The sequence below is a fragment of the Cydia strobilella genome, chromosome 17 (genome assembly GCF_947568885.1).
Source record: "Cydia strobilella chromosome 17, ilCydStro3.1, whole genome shotgun sequence".
In the NCBI taxonomy this organism is placed as follows: Eukaryota; Metazoa; Arthropoda; class Insecta; order Lepidoptera; family Tortricidae; genus Cydia; species Cydia strobilella.
Genome location: NC_086057.1, coordinates 4,885,313 through 4,911,072, shown reverse-complemented (window position 1 = coordinate 4,911,072; position 25,760 = coordinate 4,885,313). Strand labels below are relative to the sequence as shown.

General features: G+C 35.9%; 1 protein-coding gene across 1 annotated transcript in view; it reads left to right on the top strand.

The window, feature by feature from the left end:
• LOC134748815 (lachesin-like) overlaps positions 1–22,796 on the top strand; it is a 90,664-nt gene extending 67,868 nt beyond the window's left edge. The window contains exons 5-11 of the mRNA XM_063683621.1: positions 5,332–5,502; positions 11,761–11,889; positions 12,508–12,646; positions 13,030–13,181; positions 13,859–13,972; positions 18,861–18,926; positions 21,912–22,796. Coding sequence (XP_063539691.1) covers positions 5,332–5,502; positions 11,761–11,889; positions 12,508–12,646; positions 13,030–13,181; positions 13,859–13,972; positions 18,861–18,926; positions 21,912–22,123 — 983 coding nt within the window. The 3' untranslated portion in view covers positions 22,124–22,796. The remainder of the gene's footprint in view (positions 1–5,331; positions 5,503–11,760; positions 11,890–12,507; positions 12,647–13,029; positions 13,182–13,858; positions 13,973–18,860; positions 18,927–21,911) is intronic.
• Positions 22,797–25,760: the final 2,964 nt, after the last annotated feature.

The following is a 25,760-nucleotide window of genomic DNA, read 5'->3' as shown; positions in this document are numbered from 1 at the left end:
AGCCGTGTCATTTAACACGCCGTACGTGGCATTTTTACCGACAGCGATAGTGGCTCAAAAGTAAATAGCGACCGCAGGGGACACAGTAGGAATGTTTTACATTATAGAGGTGATTTTATAAAAAAAATATAGATAACTGTGTGTAATCAGTTGCAATGTGATTTTGTTATGCTTAACTCCGTATAGTGATTTTGTTATGCTTAACTCCGTAGGATAAATTATGTAGTTCACAGAGAACAAATTTTACTCGAACAAATTTTACTCCGGGACTAAACTAACCGCGAAAATGCGCAAAACTGTTTAGAAGACTTATTCTTTTGGGTCTCTCGCTATCCTTTCGATTATCGATTTTAACTTTGTATTTTTTATTTATACAGATATTTATGTTTTATACCACATTACAAAGTGTTTTTTCTTACATTTGACAGTTATGCTGCCCTTAATTTTTTTCAAATTGGAATTTTTTTTCTTCTTTATTACTTTACATCTGACAATCTTGTTGTGAATTCATTTTATTTGTTACAATGAAAACTTATAAAATAGAAAGTTCAATGTAAAACAAATCGATCTGATTTGAATCTATTATTCTTTAATATGTCTTCAAAGTGTAGGTACCTACTTCAATGTTTTGTATTTACGCACCAAAATGGGCACAATAATTGTCAATAAGGTTACTAGGTAGGTAGCAAAGATAGATGTAACTCCGTAATAGATGGATACAGTCTAAGGAAAAAACGTGCCTCGAAAAATCAAGAAAATTTGATTCTCGTTCAGAGGGCGCTACTAGTTTTGGCCTACAGTCGTATAGATGGCGTTGACGGTTTCGTTTGTTATTTAACAATTTTAACGCATATCAGTGAAAGAACATGGGTCAAAATCATCAAAATAATTAATGCAAATAAAAAAAATCATTTATCTATATTTAAATACATTTTATCGTATTTTTACAAATCTTCAATTTTAGTTTTAAAGTGTGTCGACAGATGGCAGTGAATTTACTGGGGTTACAAAATTTACTATGACAGTACCGCTCTAATATAAGTTACTCTATGGTAGGTAGGTAGGTTACAGAGGGGTAGTTTGACAGTAACGTATTTTACATTAGCGTATCTTCTCAAATTACTTTACTATAGTTTAACGAGTTTAAACTCAATCTAGATAAGTTCATTAGCCTTACTAGATAGATATTCGTACGTAATAGTCTTATACGGAATGTAGTTACGTGGGTACTTATGTGTTGTGGGTATGTATGTAAACACTTTATTGCAGGGTTACTAAAAGTGGGGTCCACGGACCCCTTAGGGGTCCGTAGCATGTTTATCGGGGGTCCGCAGTAAGTCAGTTACCTACTTTAAATATACTTATTAGAAAATTTTGTAGTAAACTTGACGAAATCTAAGTGTAATGAAACTCAATTTAAAAAAAGTATAGATGAGGGTTTTTATTATTTTCCTAAAATATTTTTGACCGGGGTCCGTGGAAATATTAATTAATGATAACTTTATTTTCCGCTTACTGCTCCTACACTAGCTACTTTAGATTAGAAATTATTTAATTAAGGTAGGGCACTCAAGGTCTATTAACACATTGCTTATTATTACATCATTTTTGTATATGACTGTTTGTTGCCTAAATAAATTAAAAAAAAAAAAATAATAATAATATTTAAATTGTGAAAATGGTCCGTGACTGCAAAAAGTTTAAGAAACCCTGCTTTATTGTGACGGTTCCCTAACATAAGTATCCACTTTTCTATACAATTACTATGGCAACTTGGGTACTTAAGTTGGGGCACCGACCGTACATAACATAGATTACAAACACAATAAATACAAAATATATACAATGTACAAAGGCGAAATTATCCCTATAAGCATAAGGGACTTATCTAGATTAAATAGACCTAAGCATTACACGATGCAGCGATGCGATGCATCTTGTTAGTAAAGTTTTCCTTTTTTTCTGTTTAAACATATGCGTTAAATGCACATATTTGAATAATAAGAAAATCTTAAAGGGAAAATACACTAATAAATATATATTAGTGTATTTCCCCTTTACTAATACTAAGAAATAAATAAAGTCAAAACTTAAGTACTCTTAACAATGTCAATCCTTGACTTAATCAGTTTCCGAAGCCAAGTAATAATTGGATCTGAACTATATTCAAATTACGTGATACTTAAATATCTTAACACCCCTATCATTCGACACAACATTGACAATTTAGGTGCTATATTATCGGGATTCATTACATATAATTCCACCTCGTATTGCATTTTTTTTATACCACGTCGGTGGCAATCAAGCATACGGCCCGCCTGATAGTAAACAGTTACCGTAGCCTATGGACGCCTGCATAAGTGATGATAACTGACAAGTAATATACAGATATAATGCAGGTGCAGATATAATACAGGTGCTAGTATAGCTTATGAATACAAAGCTGCAAAAGTGCATACCCACTTTATGAATGGATCCATTGCAACTTAATGCACTTTTGTAGCTCGCTGTATAAATAGCATTTGAATATAAGTGTCAATTTTCAGCAAAACGTTTTAAATAATAACAAATAAACATTTACTTTATAGCGTGTAAAATAACTTTTTGTACGTAATAAAGGATTAAATCTATAACTTTATTATATGCAGTGAATTAAACATAAATAAACACAATTATTTGGTATAAAAAAAGACATTAAAGCTACATATTATAATCAGCATAATGTATGTATACATTTTACCTAAGTACCGCAAGTAACAAACACACAGATACAGTATAAATATACAAATTAATAATATTAGTAGTACTTTAGGCACTCAAAATACCGTATTTCGATCTATAAAACTTTGCTATATTAGCTGTAGCACAGTTTTTCCCCAGATCGGCACTTGGGCCGTGAGTTGGTAGAGCCATGGCACACTTTTCTCTCACATTGTTTTCCTTTCGGGAGAATTTCGCTATTTTCGACAGCTTTCAACGACGTAGTGACCTAGTATTGTTCTTTATTTCTTTTAAGAACGGAAACTTATTGTCACTGCAATAAATATACGGGAAAGGGCGGGGGGGTGACACCGAATAATTAATTATTATTAGTAGTTTATGCGTCTGCTACATAATAAAAGGCAGTAGAATACGAGTGTAGGTTTAGGTTTAGTACAGAAGCAAGCAAGCAAGCACTTAGGCCGCGGACTAGATGCAAGCGAAGTGCGACGCGGAAATTCAATGAATACATTTGATCGAGCGCAAAGTATGAAAATGGTCTTGATTTTCCGCCCGCCGCGCCGCGCGCCGCATATGTCTCCAGTCCGCGGTCTTACGCTACTGTAACGGTTACCAAGGCACCTTGCTTAACTGTTGCTACAATAGAAAGTGCTTCTAGTAGGTATAATGGATATTTGCAAGTTTTAGAATTATCCCGTATTCGAAGTTACCCCAATGCACTATCTAATTTATTTCATGACACAACACCTTATTATTATTATTTATTATAACACAACAAAACAACACAACACAACACAACCCTTACTGAGCTTATTGTGGGACTAGGTCGATCTGTGTAAAATTGTCCTATTATATTTAATTATTGCATTATATTTTATAAAAATGATTCAAAAGATCATATTGATCTTTCTGCTTTAGTAAGGTTTCATTATTTCATCCGATATTATTGGAATTGTTGCGTATAAGTATATTATATTGAACTACACATAATTTTGCCAATTCCCATTCGACAATAAATTTTTTGGAATGTATTACCCAACATGCAGTTCCAGTTAATAAAATTGACTGATCGCCTTTGATAATTATTTTTTAACTCTGACAATGCAACGATTCGTTTTTACTCGCTTCATTATTTGACCCTCAAATTATTTTGTCTCAGTTAAATACTATGAGAAGCTGTATTGCAGTGTAATATTTTCTTATTTAGACATCTCTGCAATGCATCTACGACATAATTATATTGCTGATACGAAATTTTTAAAGTTTTAATAAGTTTTACTTTAGTTCTGTGTCGTACGGATGGCACAACATGGTGCTAAACTAAACTAAACTATTCACGTTAGACAACGCCGATGTTACTCCCTATTTATATTCTTGTAATTAAGTAATTAGATAACTTTCGAGTAATTAGATAATGAGCTGATCAGATGATCAGAACCTTAATTTCGTAAATAGTGGACCTACTTTTTTATTAAATGTAGTATTGTAGTGTCCATATTTTTAGTCTGGATTATAAATTTATTAAAATGTAAATACGAGCCATTAAAACGCTCCGGCTTTTGTGGCTTTTTAAGGCTGGTTTCAATAATGTAGATTGGATCACGGCCCAAATAAATCATGAGATTTCCGAGCGTAATTTGTGATTAAATTATGAGTCACGGTCTTTCATTTAGGCGCCCAGCCAGGATTTAACTTGCAATAATATTTATTAAAGATCCGTATCACGAGATTTATGTTGTCCCAGCACAGGAAAAAAATGGGAATGTAACGTTGTAACGTTGCCGGTGAAAATTTATTCCCTTACCTCCGTACAAGGCTCTTGGTGCATAAATTATATTTCCACAGTTGGGGATCTACATCCAACTTTTATGAAGTACGCGGATGTCTTATCCGTTTAGGGAATTAAAGGAACTTAACCACTTGCTTAAATACTTTATCACTTTAACATCCACGCTTCGCGTCACGAGCTTATTTTGGTTTAATTTGTAAAGTTACTTAAGTAATAAGTCTGCTTTGAGTTAGTTCAAGTAATGGTAAGCCAGTTATGAAGTGATTTGCCTTTGGTTCTTCCATTCGACTGGTCAAACGTATGAGTTATGAATACGTATGAGGCGATTAGAATATTGTAATTATCACATTATGGACTCTGTTCATTGTCGGCAATCAATGTGATTCAGATGGTTTCATGTGCATTCATATGAATCATCTTTTCCCGCCTCATGTATGGCGGCGATCACGTGGAGTGGGGACAAATAGGAATACACCGATATAAGAATGCTATTGTCAACGCATGTGTACCTATAGTGAATAGACTTCAAAAAAGGAAACATTTTGCGGAGTTTTAAAATGTTAACGATATGGATTTAGCTAATTATCCTTCTCTAGTCCTTCACGGAATCTTGTCAATTTGTAGAAACTGTTCTTGAGCTATAAATAAACTGTAAGTTTTAATTCCAGCTAAATATATTTAGATAGGTAGTATTTTTATTTGTCTAATCACACGGCAGTGCCCCGGCAAGACGATAACCTAATACTTGCAAAATAATCTGTCCATCCATACCTTCACGTGCTGACTTTCTTGTTATCGAACCGTTCTTTCTTCAACAGTTCCACCAAACATCGTAGACGAAGGTACCAGTGGAGATCTGGTGGCGAGAGAGGGGGAAGACGTGAGCCTCTCCTGCATGGCCGAAGGTCGGCCTCACCCGCGCATACTGTGGCGAAGGGAAGACGGCACCAACATTCAGCTGAGAGATGAAACGGGGGAGTTACATAAAGGTACAAATAACATTAAATTCTGGGTATTTTTCATGTGAACCCCGTTTCAATTTCAATCATGCATACTGCAGCGACGATAGGACGCCACCAATCTCCTGATGAAGGTATAATTCATACAAATACTTATTAGAAATTAGGCTTAGTATTTATTTTATTAGTTTGTCGGATCAATGACAGTTATTTAACCCATATATTGCAAGGCAAGGCTCAATATATTAAATAAGATAAAACGTGTAAACGTTTATGTAACATGTTTTTTGTGTTTGTTTTTGTTAATTGCATTAATTTTAATAAAATAATAATCCCTATAACATGGTATCTTCTTTTACTGGAATGTGACATTTAATGGCCATTTTATGCTTAAAGCACAAAAAGAAAAAGTTACGTCACAAAACAATTACTTCTTTGCGACTATAAACTTATTTGCAGTTAGTTAACTAACCGCGACCTATGTCGATGTATGGGTAGAACAGTTTTCCAATAGCAAAGTTAAGCTTGTCCCTCAGTACAGTTTGTCTATTGGTTAGAGGATCGGGAATCGAACGAATTTGCATGGATAAGTATGTACGGAACCTCGTTGCGCGAGTTAGGTGCGCATTTGACCGTTTTTTTTTTAATATTTTAGATGTTACGTTAAAATAGGAATCAAGCAATTGACGAAGCAATTTTCCGAGTAAAGGATGACTCACGTTAGAACGACCCGGATCCGGGCCGGGGCGTCCGACACTTCGTTTTCTATAGAAAGTATTACGTGATCACCGATCACCAGGGTGCGTAGACAAGCCAATAGTTCTCGCTCCGCCGCAGCGTAACGTAGTTATTTATCTCTCTCTATCACTCATATTAGTGCGACAGTGACAGTCGTTCGCTACGGAGCGTTAATGATTGGCAAGTTGGCTACGCACCCTGTCATAGAAAATGAAATATCGGGCGCCCCGGCCCGGACCCCGTTCTTACGTGAGTTATCCATAAAATGGCTATATAAAAAGATATAGTTATTTGAAAAATGTAATAGGTTTGTTTGATCATTTTAGTGGAATTTTAAACAATATCTCTCTACAACTAAAATAATTTGTAAAAAAAAAAGGTACTGAAGAACTGGTTCATTTAAAAATAAAAGGGATTTTGTACTGCAGCAAAATACATTTTTATGTTGTTCGTGTGACCTAATGAAATGACGTAGTAATTAAAATCTGTTAGTTGTTTTGGAGTAATATCAGCCTCACTCTCTGGACGCCTGCTTGAAAGAGAATAGTCAGAGTATAATGAAAGTTAACTTGGCTCACTCTTAAACTAAGATCTAGTTAAATTAAGTTACGGAGTTTCAGGTATAAGTTTACAATAAGATTTTCTAACCGCTCGCGTATTAACGTTTAGTAAGTACATTAATTAAAATTAAAAGATATAGACGTTATATGTATATAAATAATAAACTAGTGGCTCCTTGAGCTGTAGACCTCGCGTTAAGCTTAGAAAATGTAAAAGTGAAAAATAGTTCGTTGAGTCGTTATCACAGGGAACTCACAATGGTCTTAAGCGCCATAGGAGCTATTGGTGCTTAAGTCATTTATACCAATATCTCTCTCAACTCTGGCCACAAATTTTAAGTTGAGAATTGCGACCTGTAGAGGAGAACATCCGGATATACGAAAGCAAAGTGCCCGAGTTAAAAAGGAGACCTTCGCTAACGCTTGGGTGGAAATGAAATTTCTTCTTACTGGGAAACATCCAAGTTTGCCTTTACCAAATATAATTATATTGAGAGCACAATTGAACGTTGTAAATTGGAAGTAATAACAATTATGTTTTGAAAATTAATAATCTATCATTTGTCAGCCAAATTTTCTCTCCAGGAAACCGGTTCGATCTTACAATCATCTCATTTTAATTATATTATGACATTACTCGCTCGTGCGTTCCGTGTAAGGGACGTAATTTAGAACCTTTGATGTTAACTTCCAAGATGGCGAGATTTAGTAGGTTAATAAAGTTTGTTAGATAATAAATTTTGTTTGGTTCTCCTCGGTAGCTTTCCCGACAGTAAGGTATACACCATAATGTTTAATTTATTTTAGTTTTTTTTTTATTAACATGGCTGTAACTACGCACTTTAAATAAGCCGTAGCTTTTATTTCATTTATTTTTTAACCCTTTAGATATGTTACAAATTAATACTGATATGTCGGCACTACATACTTTGAAATAATCTCGTGTCTCACACTTCTACTTAAAGTTGAAAGGCAGTATCTCTGTATGCATCATACATAGATATTACATTTTTCTTTTGATTGACAGAACAAGATATGAGTTTCAAAGTAGTGCCGATATATTGGCGTGAGCGTAACGCGCCGTAAGCAATAATAACACGATGCCAATTTTGTTTTAATAATTTAAAAAGGTTTTGGTTTTACCTTGAGTTATGTCTCATCACATCAGAAGGCGTATTATAATTCTGATTGTAATAACAGTTTATGAATTTGATCTGGATTTGTTATGGAGTGTCAATGTTTCTGGTTGAAGAAAGTGACAGGCGAAGAAATGACACTTTTGACACTGACATATCATATCCAGAATAACAAATCCAGATCAAATTCATAATCTGTTATTACAATCACAATACGCATCCTGACATCTTATTATTATTATTGTTGGGGTGTTGTGGGCCTGTGAGTGTCACGTCGACCAAGCAGTGATCTATTGTGACGGCCCTTTAAAGTTCGTTACTAATGCCCGTTGAGTCCAGAAAATTCCAGATTCTTTGGGCCGTAATGTTCTGTACCTCATAGGGTTGCAGTATGTGCCGCCCTAAGTGGATACTTCTTTTTGACATTAGTGGTCCACAGGAACAGAGAATGTGCATTGCAGTCTCCTCTGACTCCTGGCCGAACCTGCATATCGCATCCTGTTTCTTTCCAATTCGGAACATGTGTTTGTTCAACTTACAGTGTCCAGTCAATATTCTAGTCACTGCGCAGGTTTTATATATTTTGAGCCTTAGAAGCTCCTTAGCAGTTTTGCCGTTGAACCCTTTGATTAGAGCTTTCGAGTGTTCTTTGACGAACTTCCACCAATCGATTGCTCTCGTTTTTTCTATGTTGCTGAGCAGAGAGTATGCATCCCGTTTTGTGATTCCACAGAACGGTTCTGGGCCGTTCCTGACATCTTACGTGCACCAATAAGTGCAAGCGAGATGCCTTAAGAGATGACTCTTGATTGCATTTCGTAAACAAATCAGTGTTAGCTGCTACCTGTGCAGCGGCGCGCGCTGACTTAAAGTTCTATCAAAATAAGACAAAAGCCATATCAAATTGTTAAAAAAAATCGGCCTCATTGTTAATAAAAAATCAATAACCGATTATAAAGTTGTAATGCAGCCCCAGCACACAAATGAACGGTGTCTCGTTCGTATACAAAAACCGTCTCTGCACCAAACTTTTACGAAGATTACCCTCCTCAGCGGAAAACAAAACAATGCTACGAGCTACGGCGGGCGTAGCATGTAAATTCCCGATATTTGTCAGTAGCTTTTTGCTACTAAAAACTTTGTCAGGAAACCTGCAATTGTACCTGCAGGAAAACTCGCTAGTATAAAAACCTAAAACACAGAATGAACATTTTCATTCCGTTCGTTTTACTCAGCTTCATTATTCATCTGCGTCTATCATATTCTCCACCGACTAAGCAACCGTACACTTTTTCCAAAACGCAAAGCATTGTTCTACACAACAACGTACACGGTAATTAATGTTTTACGTGCATGAGCTGCGGACCGATTGTTGCTCCCTCACTAGAATATTTGGTGCGTATGAATATTCATCAAACAATTCTTTGGCAGACACTGCAGCGCCTGAAATTAGGGAGGCGGAAGTTTTTAATAAATGGTTGTGACAGTTTCGATTTACGGTACGGGGGGGGGGGGGGGGGCTTTGTATCCACTTTGCTTTTTACTTTAATTTATAATTCTTTGTCTTCCGCGAATCAGCTTTGGTTACAAATTATATTCAACAATTGAAGGAAAATGGAAATAAATGTGCCTGTATAAAGAAATTTCGAGGTCCGTATTTCTGTTTTGAAGTAAATATCACATCAACAACATTATAAAAATATCAATAAATGTGAAGAAAGAGCTTTTTAGTCTTTTTATTACCCACACCTTTATTTTTATTTTGTCAATATGCTCCTATTGTTATTTTATTCTACGGTCATAAACTGTCGAATTGATGCATTTGCATTAAATCCTTTGACCGCCAAGAAAACCTAAGTAAGTATGTGCTGTAGAGTAACTGTAGCGCCCAGAACGACTTTAAAGTGTAATGTTGTTGTATCTGCGCGCGCGCTGTTCAAGTATTAATCTTCATGATTTTCAAGTACGATTAATATTGGCTCGCTCGTGTCAATGATTTTGGCTCTTAGTATTGTTTGATATACAATTAAATTCTAAAGTATTTTTTTTAGGTCTTGGTCGTAACATTAGACTTGAAAAATTCAAATTTACTTTTTACTCGTGATTTTATGTTAACAATAGTGACATTTCAATGCGATTTCTATTTAGGATTATATTTTGTGTGGCTGCCATTGATATGGCTACTTAAATTTTGAGCTGTGTCGTCCGTATTTAAACAAAATTAATACAAAGTAAGAACAATTCTGCTAGTATTATTCATTCAATTTTCACATTGTAAAACTTTAGGTGACAAAATGGGTACAATTTTTTCTCCACTTGTTATTAAATAATAGCCTCTGCACGCCACTGTCGCTGTCTGCAAAATAAGTCGTTTTCATTTTACATCTGTATCGCTGTAGCAATTTTAAATAAAACACAGTCATTTGTAATGACAATCAAAATGCCACAAACTCACTAAGTCCATTAAACCAGTCCAGAACTCTATTAAATGCAATTCCTCCCAATCCTGCAAACCGGACTATCTCCTGAACTGGCATAATTGACGACGTTGCAACGGCGCCATCTCGTTAACATTTGAAGATGGGTCGTAAATTCATGCGCTTAGTAGGTACGCTAATTTCCAGTAGCTAGGAATATGCACACCTAGTGCTCTCGCCTTATTCTCTTCTTCTCACCATCTAAGCGGTTTTCTATAGTGTGAATTTTATTCTCACGGAATTAATGTAAACAAAGGTGAGGCCGGTGACAAAAAACTTTTGCAGCATTCAAGGTACTTAAACTGTCCAGATTTTCCATATTTAAAAAAAAAAAATCTTTTATATTCTCCTCCAGAAATATTGACTTTGTTAAATGGAAATTAAATTTTAAATAAAAAAAATCGGTATATTAATAGAAAAGGAAAAGCTGCTATTGGCTTTATTTATTGCACTGGTATCACTATGGAGATTCACCCGGGCACATACATAATTTTTCACTAACTTTCGAGACTGAGTGCTCCCGCAATCGGTTTTAATGGCTTTAATTGAAACCGCCTTCAAAAAAGGTAGAGGTTATCAATTTGATAGTTTTTTGTAAGTATGTAGGTATGTAGGTATACTACCACAAAACTCCGTCATTTCCTACTACCTACATTTATTTCTCATATTTTCGGCGAGCCCTTACTTTGAGGACCCCTGACTTACCTACACAAAGTGACAGTTGTTTATTTACCTTGTTTCCGTGAGAATAAAATTCTGACTAGTCGCGTCGCATCCTAAAGGGGCCCACTGATTATCAGTCCGCCGGACGATATCAGCCTGTCGGTTAGAACGAAAAGTTGACAGTTCCGAATAACTGACAAGCTGATATCGTCCGGCGGACTGATAATCAGTGGGTGCCTTAAAGGTTAGATACACCCCAATTTCAACCGTTGCTATTGAAGCGTTGCAGCAGCGAAAAGCAGTCACTGTCAATTTACTTGATACATTGAGTTGCAGCCGTCGCTGCACTGCAGTCGCGATTGCCAATAATATACCTACTATTACCCCGAGTGTCAGATTAAAAGTACCTACCTAACAGGGCGATTACCCCCGTTCCAGTCATAATAAGATAAATGTTTCATTATGAACACAGTCGTATGAAGCGAGGGAGGTTGTCTCTGGACATATAGGTATAAAAAACAATAGAAAACAATAAAAACTACGTTGCGTATGCAGTTATTTTATATTCAAATATAACACAGAATTTAAAAGTGCTTGTTGCTAGGCCTATTTGAGTAAATAATATTTTTGACTTTTGACTTTGACTTTGATATTTCATATTGTGAATATGAAGATATTTTTAGAAGCAGAAATAACAACGTGTTGCTTTTCCAGTGGACATGTTCATGGGTCCCAACCTCAACCTGACGAAGGTGGAGCGACGGCAGATGGGAGCGTATCTCTGCATCGCTTCCAATGACGTCCCGCCTTCGGTCTCCAAGCGCATCATGCTTAATGTTAATTGTAAGTCAACTTTTACTGGTAGCCTTTTAAAATGTTGATCAAGAGCAGTCGCAAAAGTAATCAAATCAAATCGTAATTTTGCTTTAGTATCGCATCAATGGTAAATTAAGTTGATTATTTGGTTCATAAACTGCTACAGGATTTAATACTTTTATTTTGTTATGTTTGGCCACTAATTTAACACTATTTAAGATACACTGGACCCGTTCAGATGAGCCTGCTATAAGTAAAACTTCGTCCATTCATTTTTTTTTATTTCATTTTATATGCAGCGAGTTTTATGTAGGTATGTAGGTAATCCTAATCATGTAGGTAATAATTATATATTTCCGCTCAATAAATTCCTCATAAAATTATTGTAAACATTACATAAATGTTGTCATTCTACTGAATTTACTTGCAGTAATTAATTATGCTGCAACAATAGCTGGTTGCTTTGATAGGTATATATCCTATTGCACATAATACAACATAACAGCAACGTCCATTAGCCTGAAAATCATATTAAGCTTCAATAACATTACAGCAAACTACATATAATGGAATTTAATAAGTATGGCACGCTGCGAAATTCCGGTTCAACTCTTAATTGCGTTCAAAATAAGTTCTTGTCCACAGTTGCCCCTTCAATAGTGGTGGCGACAAAGGTAATAGGAGTGCCGACTGGGTCTCAAACGAGGCTGGAGTGCTTCGTCGAGGCCTACCCTCAGGCCATAAACTATTGGCTAAAGAGCGGCCAGGAAATGATACTTTCGGGGTAAGTGTGCGTCAATTAGTTTTTTAGTTTCGTCAAAGTTGAGAACAACGGGTCGCGACGGGAATCCGTTAACACGTTTTGCATGTATTATGAAACTGAAAACTGTTTATCTTTGTCGTTTGTTAAAATCTGTTTTTGAAAATATAACATGAAAATGAGTTGTTTGCAAGTTGAAGTTTTTTGTAACATTTCACACTTATCACACTTAGGCATTTAACCGATAGAATCTATTTATTTTATATACGGATGCAGAAATGTCAACTGAAAACTACACCTTACAAGTTACTTGGCGTCCTTGCTTTAGTATTCCTCTCTCTCACTGCAATTGCAATTTAATTTTATCGCGCCAATGTGCCACTCTCCTTACAATCGAATTGTTTCAGAGGGCGACACAACCTCAGCGACGACCGCGCTCTCCCGTACCAGACACGAATGGTGCTCAACATCTCAGATTTCAGAGGCGAAGACGTCGGTACCTACACCTGTGTGTCTACCAATACCATGGGCAAAACGGAAGGCACTATCAGACTTTATGGTATGAGAATTTCTCACCTTTTTAACGCATAGCATAGGCATAATAATTGAGTTCAAAAAAATACTGTTTTACTAAAGAAATAAAAATTGATTTATATTTCAAGTCCCTCTGCTGGCCATTAGACTCAGATCTGTTTTCGTGATTCTGAACAATAAATGGACTATAAGGTACAACTGATATTGGCAATAAATGTATGACAATTTTTTTATGTAGTTTAACTAATGCAACATAATAATAATAAATAAAAATAAAAATATTAAGTCATTCAATTCAATTCAATTCAATTTTATTCAATAAAGATAACATGATCTTAATTTTTGTTAGTATATTCTTAAAAATAATGTTAGTATTTAAAAATAATAATAATTAATTGTTATTATAATTTTAATTACAATTGTGAATAGTGGATTAAATAACCTCCTTAGATTTTAATTTAGCTTTCCCGTAAAATCATAAAAGAACCGTTGTTCTGAAATATGAAAAACTAATTAGGTAGTTTCTGTTCATGTGTTTAATTTTCTGTAGTCAGGCTTTTAAGTAATAAAGTGAACTGAATAGTATTTTAATAAGGCTTTAAATTTTGTATTATTTCACAGAATAAAATAAATGGGATATTTTAAATTAAATAAACACGAAAGCCATTTCTAACAATGTTACGTATTATATTTTTTTCGCAGAAATAAAAATAACAACAACATCAACCACGACGACAACGACAACGACAACAACAACAACAACTACTACTACGACAACGACCCCGCCGCCGACAACCACAGAACACTACCCGTCTCGTGAGTACTTAGTCTTGTCTGATTTGACCGCAGTGATACACCCCTAAGGATATATTTTAAGTCAAAACGGCACATTTAGAAGCATACAATAGGCATATTTAAGAGCCCCGCTCATTTACGATATACGGCACGATTCGGGAAATGAATTAGAGATTCTGTTAGAGGTTTAATTTATGTATAGTAGTATAAACCTTCTTACTGTAATCCTGGCCGATGGCATATGACATTTATATATGATTGACGTGGTTGTTGTCTTTCGAGTGTGTGTTTTTCTTGTGCTATTATACTGCTATATATTTTGTTATAAAATGTGTTTAAATTAACTCATACAAAAGGTTATGGTCACCAGTGATAGTTTACCGTTATTTTAAATATGTCGGAAAGTACCAATAATAATTTCTCGCACGAAAAATTACGTGGACGAGCAAATTTCGTCGAATGGAGATTTGTTATGAAAAATGCTTTGATACACGACAATTTATGGACCTGCATAAGCGGCTACGATGCGGACGACAAAACAACGTCCGAGGTAAGAATTAGACGTGACGAAAAAGCAAAATCGAAAATTTGTTTGAGCGTCGAGAAGTCTTGTTTCGTACATTTGATGTCGGCAAAAACGGCGAAAGACGCCTGGGATGCACTTGAAAGTGCGTATGATGATAAAGGTCTCGGTTCTAGAGTGCGAACACTCCAGAATTTGTGCGCTGTCAAACTTGAGAACTTCAACAGCATGGAAGCTTACGTCAATGAGATTTTATCGCTAGCGCAGTTATTAGCGAGTATGAAGAAACCAGTTGATGACGAGTTTCTTGGTGCGCTGATGCTCAAAGGTTTACCGACGGATTACGAGCCCATGATCATGGCACTTGAGCATTCGGGAGTTGTCATTACTGCCGATCTTGTCAAATCCAAACTGCTGCAGGATCAACGGTGGACTACTCGTGGAGAATCGAGTGAGTGCTTGTCTTCGATGAGAAAAGGCACTACTACGAGTAACTCCTGGACGAGAAAAGCGCAACAGCACAAGACCGAGTCTAAAACGAAGGACACTACTGGTCGTAAGAGAGAACTGTGGTGCTGGAAATGCAAACAAAAAGGTCATCTGAAGAAAAACTGTCGCAGCGACGTTGGTTGTTTAGGATACTGTGACTTGTCGGCATATAGCACTGAAATGTACTCTGAATCTTCGTGGTATGTGGACTCGGGAGCAACGAATCACATGACTAGCAGGCGCGATTTGATGACAGACTTTAGATCGCAGAGTGGATACATCACTATCGCTAGTGGAGATAAACTACAGTGCACAGGTATAGGTAATGTTAAGTTGTCGGATAATGCGATGTTGACTAACGTGCTGTTTGTACCTAAACTGTCTGTTAATCTCATATCTGTTTCTCAATTGATTAAGAATGGTTGTATTGTACATTTTGATACTACTGGTTGTACAATTTCTAAGTTGAGCGATGTTTTGATTAAGGCAAATGACGTAGGAGGTGTGTACAGACTTCAGACTTGTAATCTAAGGGCGAACGTGACTATTAGCACTGCAACTTGGCATAAGCGTCTTGGTCACTTGAGTGGCAACAATATGAAGCTTTTGAGGCAGGGACTTGCTAATGATATTATTTTTCAGGACGACCCTTGTAAAGATGTTGCATGTGAGGTTTGTTTGAAAGGAAAGCAAGCGCGATTTCCTTTTGTCAGCAATCCTGAGAAGTCTGTGGCTGCAAATCGGTTGGATTTAATCCACACGGATTTGTGTGGCCCGTTGCCGGTAAATTCGCTTGGAGGCAAGAGGTACATCTTGACATTCTTGGATGATCATACGAGAAAGATGTTCGTGTATTTCCTGAAGCATAAAAGCGAGGTGAGTCAATACATGAAAGACTTTATTACTCTAGTTGAAACCCAAACTGGTGATAAAGTGAAAGCCCTGAGATCTGACAACGGGACCGAGTATGTGAACAGAGAACTTGATAATTTCTTTAAAGGTAAGGGGATAGTTCACCAGGTGACAGTGCCGTATAGTCCCCAAATGAATGGAGCCAGCGAGAGACTCAATCGTACCCTTCTGGAGAAAGTAAGATGTCTGTTGTACACGTCAAAACTAGATCACAAATTTTGGGCTGAAGCTGCTCGCACGGCAGCGTATTTAATAAACGTGTCTCCTTCAAAAAGGCTCTCGGGGAAGACTCCTGAGGAGGCCTGGACAGGGAGGAAGATAAGCTTGAAACACTTACGTGTCTTCGGCTGCGAAGCTTATGCTCATGTTGATAAAGTGAAGCGGAATAAGCTTGAACCCAAAAGCAAGCGTTGTACCTTTCTTGGCTATGAGAATAATGGATATAGGCTGTACGATTTGGCGAAAAATGAAGTTTTTCGTAGTCGAGATGTTGTTTTTAATGAAACAATTTTTCCAGGTTCCACCAGTAAATGGTCCATGGAGATAGTCTTCCCTACAAGTGACGACGGAGCTACCGTTGAAGAGACTCGTATGGAAGATCAGCCTGTGGTTGAGCTTGAGGCGGAGATGCCATCGCTACCAAATGTAGAGGTTCAGGTTGAGGCGGAGAGGCCGGAAGAACCTGAAGTTTGGATTGAGGCGGACGCGCAGATGCCGAGTTCATCTACTGATACAGGCGGTACTTCACGGGAACCGCATGGTGACGGACCAGCCTATAATTTACGGCCGAGATTACAGAGATGCACTGTTGCGTCAGCACTCGAGGTAGAGGCATGTGAGCCGACAACTGTTAGGGAGGCTTTACATTCGAGTGATAGCATGCTGTGGCGACAAGCTATGCAGGATGAAATCGATTCATTTAATAAGCATGAGGCTTGGGAGCTTGTTGATAGACCGGCGTGCAAAAATATTGTGAAGAACCGGTGGCTATTCAAAATAAAACGCGACGCTAATGGAAAAATAGCATCTTATAGAGCACGATTGGTTGCGAAAGGATTTACCCAGAAGTTCGGAATCGACTATATGGATACGTACTCTCCTGTTGTTCGACATAGTTCGTTGAGAATGTTGCTGTCTCTTGCGGTCGAGTTAGATCTGAAGATTGATCACCTTGACGTAAAAACTGCCTTCCTGAATGGCAATTTGAGTGAAGAGATTTATATGTCACAGCCAGAAGGATTCATCAAACAAGGCAATGAGCATAAAGTCTATAAACTCAAGAAAGCTGTGTATGGGTTAAAGCAGGCGTCCCGCGCCTGGTACGATAAGGTAAAGGAAGTTTTACTCGCAGAGAAGTTCACGCAGAGCAAGTACGAGAGCTGTATCTTCAGTCGCCGTGTGGGTAAGCGAACCATTATTATCGCACTTTATGTAGATGATTTTTTCGTCTTTTACGATTGTGACGAGCTTGCAAATAAGCTGAAAACGTCACTGAAGTCTCACTTCACTATAAAAGATTTAGGTGAAGTTAAACATATGCTAGGCATTAAAGTAGATCGCACTAGTAGTGAGTTGAAGCTGAGTCAGAAAAATTATATCGAAAAGATGCTCGAACGTTTCGGTATGAAAGACTGTAAAGTCGCAAGGACGCCCTTAGACTTAGGTCTGAAGTTTTGTGATAGTGTTACCCACGATAGTAATCTACCATATCAGGAGTTAATAGGTTGCCTGATGTACTTGTCTGTGACCACTAGACCTGACATTTCATTTGCTGCCAGTTTTCTTAGTCAGTTTAATAACCGTTTCACAGCTGAACATTTTGCTGCGGCCAAACGTGTATTGCGTTACTTGAAAGGCACAATGAATTTAGGTCTTGTGTACAGGAAAAGTGATGTTAATGATAAATTTCGTGTTTTCGGATTTACTGACGCTGATTGGGCTAACGGGACGGATCGTAAATCTTACACGGGGTATATATTTAAGCTAGGTAGGAATGTCATTTCCTGGGGTTGTTACAAGCAATCTTGTATCGCACAGTCGTCTACCGAGGCGGAATATATAGCTTTGTCTGAAGCTGCTAAAGAAGCGGTATACGTCCGTGCGGTTCTTGCTGAGTTGACAGGTTGTAGTAATACTGTTACTTTGTATAGTGATAACCAGTCTGCTGCTAAGCTGGCCACTAATCCAGTATTCCACAAACGATCTAAACATGTGGACATTAGATATCACTATATTCGCGAGACTATTGATAATAACGTCATTGAGTTAATTTATATGCCTACTGAGCAGATGACTGCTGATATACTTACCAAGGCATTGCCATATTGTAAACATGAGTCTTTTGTTCAGGACTTGATAGAAGTCGTCCAAGATTAAGAGGGCGTGTTAGAGGTTTAATTTATGTATAGTAGTATAAACCTTCTTACTGTAATCCTGGCCGATGGCATATGACATTGATATATGATTGACGTGGTTGTTGTCTTTCGAGTGTGTGTTTTTCTTGTGCTATTATACTGCTATATATTTTGTTATAAAATGTGTTTAAATTAACTCATACAAAAGATTCACTGGATATGAAACTATTAACAACAATTGTATAATGAAAAAAAAAATGAAAAATGAAAAATAATTTATTTGGTTTACAATGTACATTTAACTAGCAATAGGGTTGAAACCTTGTGGCAGAAGGCCCCGCTCTTCCATAATTTGAAGGGGTGTACCAAAATATTTAATTAACATTCATGAATAGTAAATAAATTTTTCACCTTACGCCCATGTGACGGTAGCGAAACGGCCAAGCCACATATTTTGACTAAGTCGTAGTTTGTGAAGTTAGGGCTTGTAGAGCTAGAAGCTAGGCTCTACAAGAGATCTGATAACTTTTTGACAGCGCGAGCCTTATGGTTTCGTCTTGGCAACATTTTACATGAAATTAAATTGATATCATTATAAGTACAACTTCGCAATCGATTATCCTTGTTTCAGAATACGTGGTACCTTTGCAGCCGGCGGAGCAAAAGCACACTCAAGCGCAAGACGCAACCACTTACGGTAAATACATGGCTGTGCAATGTACTTAATAAGATTAATTAGGCTTAAGTATGTATGAGACTAGATCGCTGTTCCCTAACAGGGTCTGTTCTGTATTATTTGGTATATGAGAGCAATAAAGATGTTGAGTTTTGAATTTAAGAGGCCGGTGTCGATTTTAGTCGCAAAAATGTAAAATTGATAGATTTAGTCTGTAAAATTGTACACCTTTTGTTACCTAATTGAAATAACAAGTACTGGTTTCTATTAGCACGTCTTCTTATCTTGCCTTTTATCAGATCAATTTTTTGAAAACAGACTCACTAAATTAGTAATGATTTTTTTTCTGATGGACGTTTAGGTAAACGCGCGTAAAGCAATGATTTTGTCGCTCTTATTTGTAAATTTCGAAAAGTTTGGACTGCTAAAAATGGTAAATTTGTATTACACATATTCTGTACTTGACCTTTATCAAATTACATTTTTGTTATATGACTTAGAGTTCGAGGAAATGAAAGTTAAACGAATTCAATTTTCTCCAGAAATTACTTTAAAATTTCTCTGAAAATCGACTTAATTTCAACGTAATTTTGATACTTAAACAATACAACATTTGCTGAAACAATTCTAATCCATCAATTTGTATAATTTACCACCATAAATTTTTGATGAATTTTTAAAAACTGCCCCTTCTCTTCATATATTACCGGTGACGCACGCTCGCGACCTCATTATTAAAAGGCAAGATGAGAAGACGTGCTAATAGAAACTAATACTTGTTATTTAGATATTGCGTAACAAAACGTGTATAATTTCAACGACTAAATCTATCAATTTTATATTTTTGCTCCAAAATCGACACCGGCCTCGATTATGAAACCAAATTATTATCTTAGGTCCTTTAGCTCATAGGCATGCATCAAAATAGATACTGCATTATACTGCCATTAGTGTTATAATTAAGCGTCGTTTAGCTACGTAATGTGATGTGATCGAATATTTTAGCGGTGGATGTCCATCACCACTACCACAACAACCATAGTTTTAAATGATCCGCAAATTTATATTTCATTATGTTTATATTTCAGTGTTTCAAATTGTGTTCCATTAAAGCGATTCCAATAAATTATGTTCTAAAACAACTCTTTATTGATTAAAGAGCCGATCAATCAATTCCACTACAAATATAATGTATATACTAATATTCTGCAGAATATAATCATTTACATGCAATGTTAGAGCATTTGTGAGGTCAACTGATATATAATTAAACCTGAATAAAACTTATTTTACATTCAAGCATGCTACTCGGTTTGCTGTAACAAATTCCGATTGCAGTAAAAAGCAGTGTACTTTTTTGGAACCAGCTATAAAGTCCACATTTTTTAGTCTGTCAGTTATTATTTTATTTACTCTGCCCTTGATTTCGTTATTTGTTGGTTGTAATATAGGAATTCTAATTAGTTAGAGTTTTGAATGATTCACGGTTAGTTTCACTAGACTTATATTGACCGGGATATAGACCGTGATTACCTTTTGTATTATTTGTGAGCTCCCGATATTTCGACGCAGTTACATGTTACCCGTGAACATGATGCATGTAACTGCGTCGAAATATCGGGAGCTCACAAATAATACAAAAGGTAATCACGGTCTATATCCCGGTCAATATAAGTCTAGTGATTCTAATTAGTTTATATTTTAAGAAATTTTATTTATAGGTACAATTTTAAATACAATACCTACAATTCGATCCAATGCTCTTTTCAGCACGGTAGGTACAAAATAAATGTGTGTAAATAAAATCATGATAATAACTTCGACTACTGCCTATGCGGAGCTTAGCTTACTGTGGGTTGAAAATGTAGCATAATAATAACAAACTCGCTTCGATGACGACTCTCGTTATGATACTTACGAAATACATTTGAACAAAGAGAATTGGAGTATTAAGCTTAATACTATAATCCTTGCAATCAACTTGACAGCGAGTATATAGTGGATCTGACCAACACAAACAATTTACCTAACAGAACATTCAGGTGCAGAGGTATACGGGTCAAAAAAACCGGCCAAGTGCGAGTCGGACTAGCGTTCCAAGGGTTCCGTACATTACACAATTTTTTATTACAATGTATTTTTTTATGTGAAACGTGAGTGAAATGTCTTTAAAAACCCGTAGGGATCGGATCAAAAACGAAGTAATTAAGTCCGACTCACGCTTGGCTGCCGATTTCTAATAGGTTTTCCTGTCATCTATAGGTAAAGAACTATTTTGTGTATTTTTTTTTAATTTATGACTATTTATTTTTAAATTACAAAAAAAGTTTAGATTCTCAAAATAAGCTTTCATTTGATATGTAACACGATACAGTTTGAAAAACTTATTTTTTTAATTTTCTCATTAACCCCCCAAAGTGACCCCCATATTTAAAATTAATTTGTTCCCGTCACTTGTCCGTCTTCGGGTCACAAACTTACATACGTGTACCAAATTTCAACTTAATTGGTCCAGTATTCGTTTTGGAGAAAATAGGCTGTGACAGACGGACAGACAGACGCACGAGTAATCTATAAGGGTTCCGATTTTTCCTTTTGAGGTACGGAACCCTAAAAAGTAATCTAACGTTAATGCAAAAACGCTTTGCACAATTTAAAAAGTCCACTGTCTGTAGGCAAACTTACACCATCGAATTTGACAAGTCACAACCGCTGTAAGTCCTAAATTTTACTCGTAACCGTAATTTAGCCTATATGAGACGTTAATAAAAAAAAACTTCGAAACGAGATCGATCTATAAAATAAATAATTAAAATAGGTCGTTAATATTATAGTAATTGCATGACTTACATTGTCGCACGTGACTCCATAATTGAAGTCGCGCTTGACCTATGGAGTCGCCCGCGACAACGCAAGGTATGCTAAGCCGCGCAGTCAGCAATACCTACGTAATCAGAGTCTTTAACATTTATGGGCTCCTACAAATAATCTTTGTTGTTTGTTTAGATACAATGCAAAACGTCATCGAGCAGTCCGTCCTGGACAACAACTGGCTACCGACTGCCGAGTCCACGGGTTCCAGAGCCCACCAGGCCATGCCGCTGCCGACCCTGGCCGCCTTCTTAGCGCTTCCCCACTTCAACTGTATTATACATAGTAGTCTCGAAATATTACACACAATACTCGCTAAAACCAACGTACAACACGACGCAAGATGATAAGGTTACTAGCCGTTTGGAAATGAGTGTCAATTTTACATTTTACACCTTAGATAGTTGTTGTTTAGATAATATCTGGAAAATTCATGAATTAGTTGTGGTTATTAGTATCTCTATTTGTTGTTAGTATCTCTTATTTTGAAATTCCAATAATAACCAATATAAGGTAAACGTCCCAGTGCTCGACATGCTAATGCCCAATAGTTGACACTCTGCTGTCACCTCTATTTCTACATGTATCAGGACAACGACGAGCACTCGGTCGTCTACCTGATATTAAAAAATAAACGTCCTATGAGAATTATTAATACTGAGCAAATCCCGTTATCAATGTTACAATTCATTGAAAAACACGGCTGGCAAAAGTATCTAACTTCACCGTTGGTGCCCAACTTCGCTCAAGTAAAATATTAAGATAATAATTTTAACGAAAAATAGATATCAATTGAAATACCAATAAAAAGAGCTGCGTAAAAACAGTTTAGTAGTTTAAAGCGCGCGGTTGTTTTATGCGATAAACGCAGCGTTGAACGCATGCGTTAACGGAAAGTATGAAAAATTACAATGCGCTTACTGCTGCGTTTACCGCGTAAAACAACAAATATAGTGTCATTAGATTATCTGATGTAGAATCTCATTTTTCCTACATTCCGTTGATCGCATGCGTTCAACGCTGCGTTTATCGCGTGAAACAAGCGCGCGCCTCGAAGTAAAAAAAATTAAATTATAAAATAACCTATCTTTGTCACCCGTCCCCAACTTCGCCTTATCAATTTTTATACAATTTATAGTGGAAATATGATTTAATGCTAGTTAAGGTGAAGTTATGTACTAAAGGCATATTTAGGGTACGTATTTTTGTTAACCCTTATTTTTAATTAATTGATATCGGGATTTACTCAGTACTATGAATTCTTATAAAATGTGATAATGGGGTTTGGTACTGAGTAAATAGATACATTCATTCGAAATCCATATAGGTAAATATTTGTATGAAAAGCTCCATTTATGTTGAAATTAAACTACTGGATTATAAAATTACTTTGTTCATTTTAAAATGCCACGGACTTAAATGAATAAAAAAATTGTATGCTTCGATTACTAATGGATGAGTAATTTAAGCATAAAATAGTTTTGCTGCCCTTTTCAGTGAATGTATTCATGATAGTTAATATCAGTGTTTTTTAGCAACAGAAAACTCATGACGGCTATGTAAGCTTAAAATTAAAATGTTTCATAAAACAGATCCAAAGAGTTAATTAAAAAGAATGTAATTACACAGTTGTCACTGCAAGTGACACTTAATCAGCTTTTCGTTTCGGGCCAATTAAATTTCTTGCGGCGTGCATCAGCATTTTAAAAGTAGCAATTTAAAATTACTCTGAATTATGGTTAAAATTATTTTAGATACAATTAAGAATATTATATGAATACAGTTATTTGTCGAATGGAGAATTACATTTACGTTTCCAGTATCAGTTTTAGGTCATCTCAAATAGTTTTAACCATACAATTAATTCCTCATTAGGACGAAAGTGGAGGACCCGCGCGAAATCGCCTTTTCATACAAATGTAGTCCTCATTTTGCTCTCTGGATATTGCATTATTGAAAATATTTTAACCTAATTTTTTGTATATCAACCATAGCTACGTTGGATTTTTTTCGAATTTTTAATTATTATTGCTTATTATTTTTTAAGCATTTAAAAATTTGTATGAAATCTGTTTTTCGCTTCTAATTTTTACAATAATCAAAAAATCGAAAAAAGACAAACATAGCATAGCTATGGTTAATACACGTCAAATTATGTAAACATATTTTCCATAAAGTCAATATCCAGAGAGGAAAATGGGGACTGCGTTTGTATGGAGAAACGGCCGTCCTCTTTCCTCTTAACTGTATAAAAATAAATATTTTCCATAATAAAATATGAAAAGCTAGTCAGTTTTTACCTAAGCATATCAATAACAATGTATAAATATTAGTTAATGTACATAATATTAATAATAAAATTACTTCGTTTTTTTTTTGACAAAGCAATGTTGCAAATTAGGTTTTATTTGCTTACTTGTATGTTTGCAATGTTAACAGTATTTAAACATTACCTTAATGAACGTTTGTTTACCAATGAATTCTATTAAAATGAAGAATCGTAAATTATTATTTATGTCCTAAAAATTAACATACTTCATATACAGATTCTATTTTGCAATTAATGAACATGTAAATTTATGTGCGAACTAATACTGAACTAAAATATTTACCATTCAGAAATGGATTGTTTTGAATTGCTGCTTGTGATGTTTGTAAGCGTTATTTAGTTTTAGGAAATGTTATGTAAATATCGCAAGCTTAGAATTAACACAATTTTATTACATTATAGTCTAGGCCAGTATTACTTTAGAGTAAGTTTATAAAATAAGCTAAGAATGTAAATAATAAAATAATATGATTAAAACCGATTTGTACATGTTTAGTTTTATTTATGTGAAAGCGACAGAGATGCAAATACTCGAAGACAAACGAACGTAGTGATTCGCAGTAGCCCCCCTGCACCCTGGTAACGTTAAATGAAGTTGCCACCCAGATTGATGAGCCCCTCAGCTGTGAGAAAGCCAAACAGGCTCGATCAACTTAAATATATATTTATGACATATATAAAATTCAAAATTGCTCGGCATACAAAACAAAAAATAATATGAGGGCATGACACAAGTTTTAAGCTCGTTTTTAGGGTTCCGTACCCAAAGGGTAAAAACGGGACCCTGTTACTAAGACTCCGCTGTCCGTCTGTCCGTCTGTCCGTCTGTCACCAGGCTGTATCTCATGAACCGTGATAGCTAGACAGTTGAAATTTTCACAGATGATGTATTTCTGTTGCCGCTATAACAACAAATACTAAAAATTACGGAAAGGGTTCCGTGATTTTTAGTATTTGTTGGTGTTTGGTGCGCGAGTCCGACTCGCACTTGGCCGGTTTTTAGACCCAATGAGGGCTACCGCGTTTAATTTCGCCGCTAGGGGCGCTAGTGTAGATGGAGGTCTTTCAAAATGTCAAATATATGCATAGAAGTTTTGGGGGTTTCAAGCTTTTTTATCTGGAATTTTCACCTTATTCATAATTGTGGTAAATCTTTGTCCATCTTTGATCTTTGGAGTCACCCGTTGACCACGAACGCTGTAAAGGGTTCGAAACGTCGGGATGTATTATAAATTCAATATACGCGATATAATCCGTTTTCATAGTTTTATTTCATATTTGATTAATCATGGTAAACAATAGCTAAAGCTCAATAAATGTTAGTGGTTTAAAAAAGTGCCACTAAAATATATTATGCAAAATTATACAGGTGGACAAAATGGCACATTTAGACGTTAAAATACTTTTGTGTATATTAGAACGTATTGATTTTATAAAAATAAGCATAGAAGAATTTTGAGATCTGTTTTTCTGGACCTACATCTACTACAGTGGCGCCAACTGGTGAGCACAAAACCGATAGCCCTCATTCAATGTTTGCCCTTTTGAATTTGGAACATTCTTTTATTTCTATAATAGTTCAGAACTCGAATTTAGGTAATTTGTACAAGTAGGCACGCATGAACTCACGAGAATATAGGATAATAATTTACCAA